General features: G+C 35.9%; 1 protein-coding gene across 1 annotated transcript in view; it reads left to right on the top strand.

The window, feature by feature from the left end:
* The first annotated feature begins 432 nt into the window (after window positions 1–432).
* Window positions 433–1585, top strand: part of LOC107725895 (myoD family inhibitor domain-containing protein-like) — a 15540-nt gene continuing 14387 nt past the window's right edge. Inside the window, exons 1-2 of the mRNA XM_016535312.1 lie at window positions 433–745; window positions 1017–1176. Of these exons, the coding sequence (XP_016390798.1) occupies window positions 1083–1176 (94 nt within the window). The 5' untranslated portion in view covers window positions 433–745; window positions 1017–1082. The remainder of the gene's footprint in view (window positions 746–1016; window positions 1177–1585) is intronic.

The following is a 1585-nucleotide window of genomic DNA, read 5'->3' as shown; positions in this document are numbered from 1 at the left end:
TCACCATTATGGAAAACTCCTAACTCTTAACCCCTGGTTAACTGCCTTGCTTAGCCAGTTGCAGAGATAGATAGATAGATAGATAGATAGATAGGTAGATAGATAGATAGTGTATATTATATAGGGTTATTAAAGAGACAGTGTTAATATTTATATTTATATTAATAAGTAGCCTAATTTGTTTGTTTATTTATTTATTTGCAATTGTCAAGGCTGGTAATAATTTAAATAGAAAAGTAAAAATGTTCTCATGAAATCAAAAAGTCTGAATGATTATTTATAAATACTTCAACAACTTTTTAGAGGCATCAGGCTCACAAGTAGGCAACATTTTTTAGTCAGGTATGGTGGGAACAACTCAAGTCAATGTGAAGTCCTCCTTCAGATCTCTAGGTAAACAAACCTGCGTGTCTGTAAGACAGACGAAATCATTTAACAAACAGTCTCAGTTCTCGAACTTCTGAATGCAGCTGGTTGTGATCATCGGAATCCGGATGTGATGAAAATGTTTGAGCTCAAAGTTTCTCCACCAGCAGCAGCTCGAGCGCGCGGGAGTCTCGCGCACAAACTCATTATTCAGCGTCTGCTTGACAGGGATTTTTGTACTATTTTTGTGAGGAATCTGATAGTTTTTACAGAGTTTTGATCCTAAACTGACTATTAAGGAAACATTTTCTAACGGGACTTCGTTTTGCCTGAAGAAAGGATGCGAATAAAGGCGTTTGGGAGTTAACATGTTTGAAAGGTAACCAGCAGACTTCGAAATGATTTGTTACATGTTTGGCAAACAAATAATATAGACTTAAGAAGTTGCTAGGATGTTTAGGAGTGTGTTTGTGACATTTTGAGTTTCGTTTGTGGAGAAAAAAATCCTAAGCAAAACTTTCCACGAACTTTAACGACATTTCGCCGTATGACGTCACTCACTCCATAAGAAAGATATTGGAGTTGAGTTTGTTTACTGTAACGCAGTGAATCGGCGATTGATATTACCATAGTTTGTTGTTTTCTTACAGGTTTGAGGGCTGATTGCGTGGGGGATTGTTGTTTTTGGGTGTGTTTAGTATCTAAACATCTGGCTCATGTCCTCGGAGACTATTTTACCTCCGGAGGGGCCTGAAGGGCCAAAAAAGCAGCTACAAGAGGAGACAAACCCACTTCTGTCCAAATCAACAGGTGAGAGACATGATTTTTCCATTTTTGAGATTCTGATTCATATGTATATAATGGAAGTGCGGATTGTTTTATTGTATTGAATGTATATTTTGAAACATGAAAGAGGAATTGTATGTTTGTATTGGGGCTGTAACCATTAAAGGGGTCATATGACGTTGCTAAAAAGAACATTATGCTGTGTATTTGGTGTAATGCAATGTGTTTATGCGGTTTAAAGTTAAAAAAACACATTATTTTCCACATGTACATTATTGTTGCTCCTCTACACTGAAAAAAACGTTTCATTCATCTAATTAAAAAAAATGTAGGGTAATGATTTACATCTATATTTTTTAACGTGAGCCAATGAAAAATAAATAACTTGCCCGGATTGGATCTACTTGGATGAATGAACTTTTTTTTTCAGTGT

The sequence above is a fragment of the Sinocyclocheilus rhinocerous genome, unplaced genomic scaffold (genome assembly GCF_001515625.1).
Source record: "Sinocyclocheilus rhinocerous isolate Xijiao unplaced genomic scaffold, SAMN03320098_v1.1 scaffold395, whole genome shotgun sequence".
Taxonomy (NCBI): Eukaryota; Metazoa; Chordata; class Actinopteri; order Cypriniformes; family Cyprinidae; genus Sinocyclocheilus; species Sinocyclocheilus rhinocerous.
Note: the sequence above shows the minus strand (reverse complement) of the source record. Positions and strands in the feature narration are given on the sequence as shown.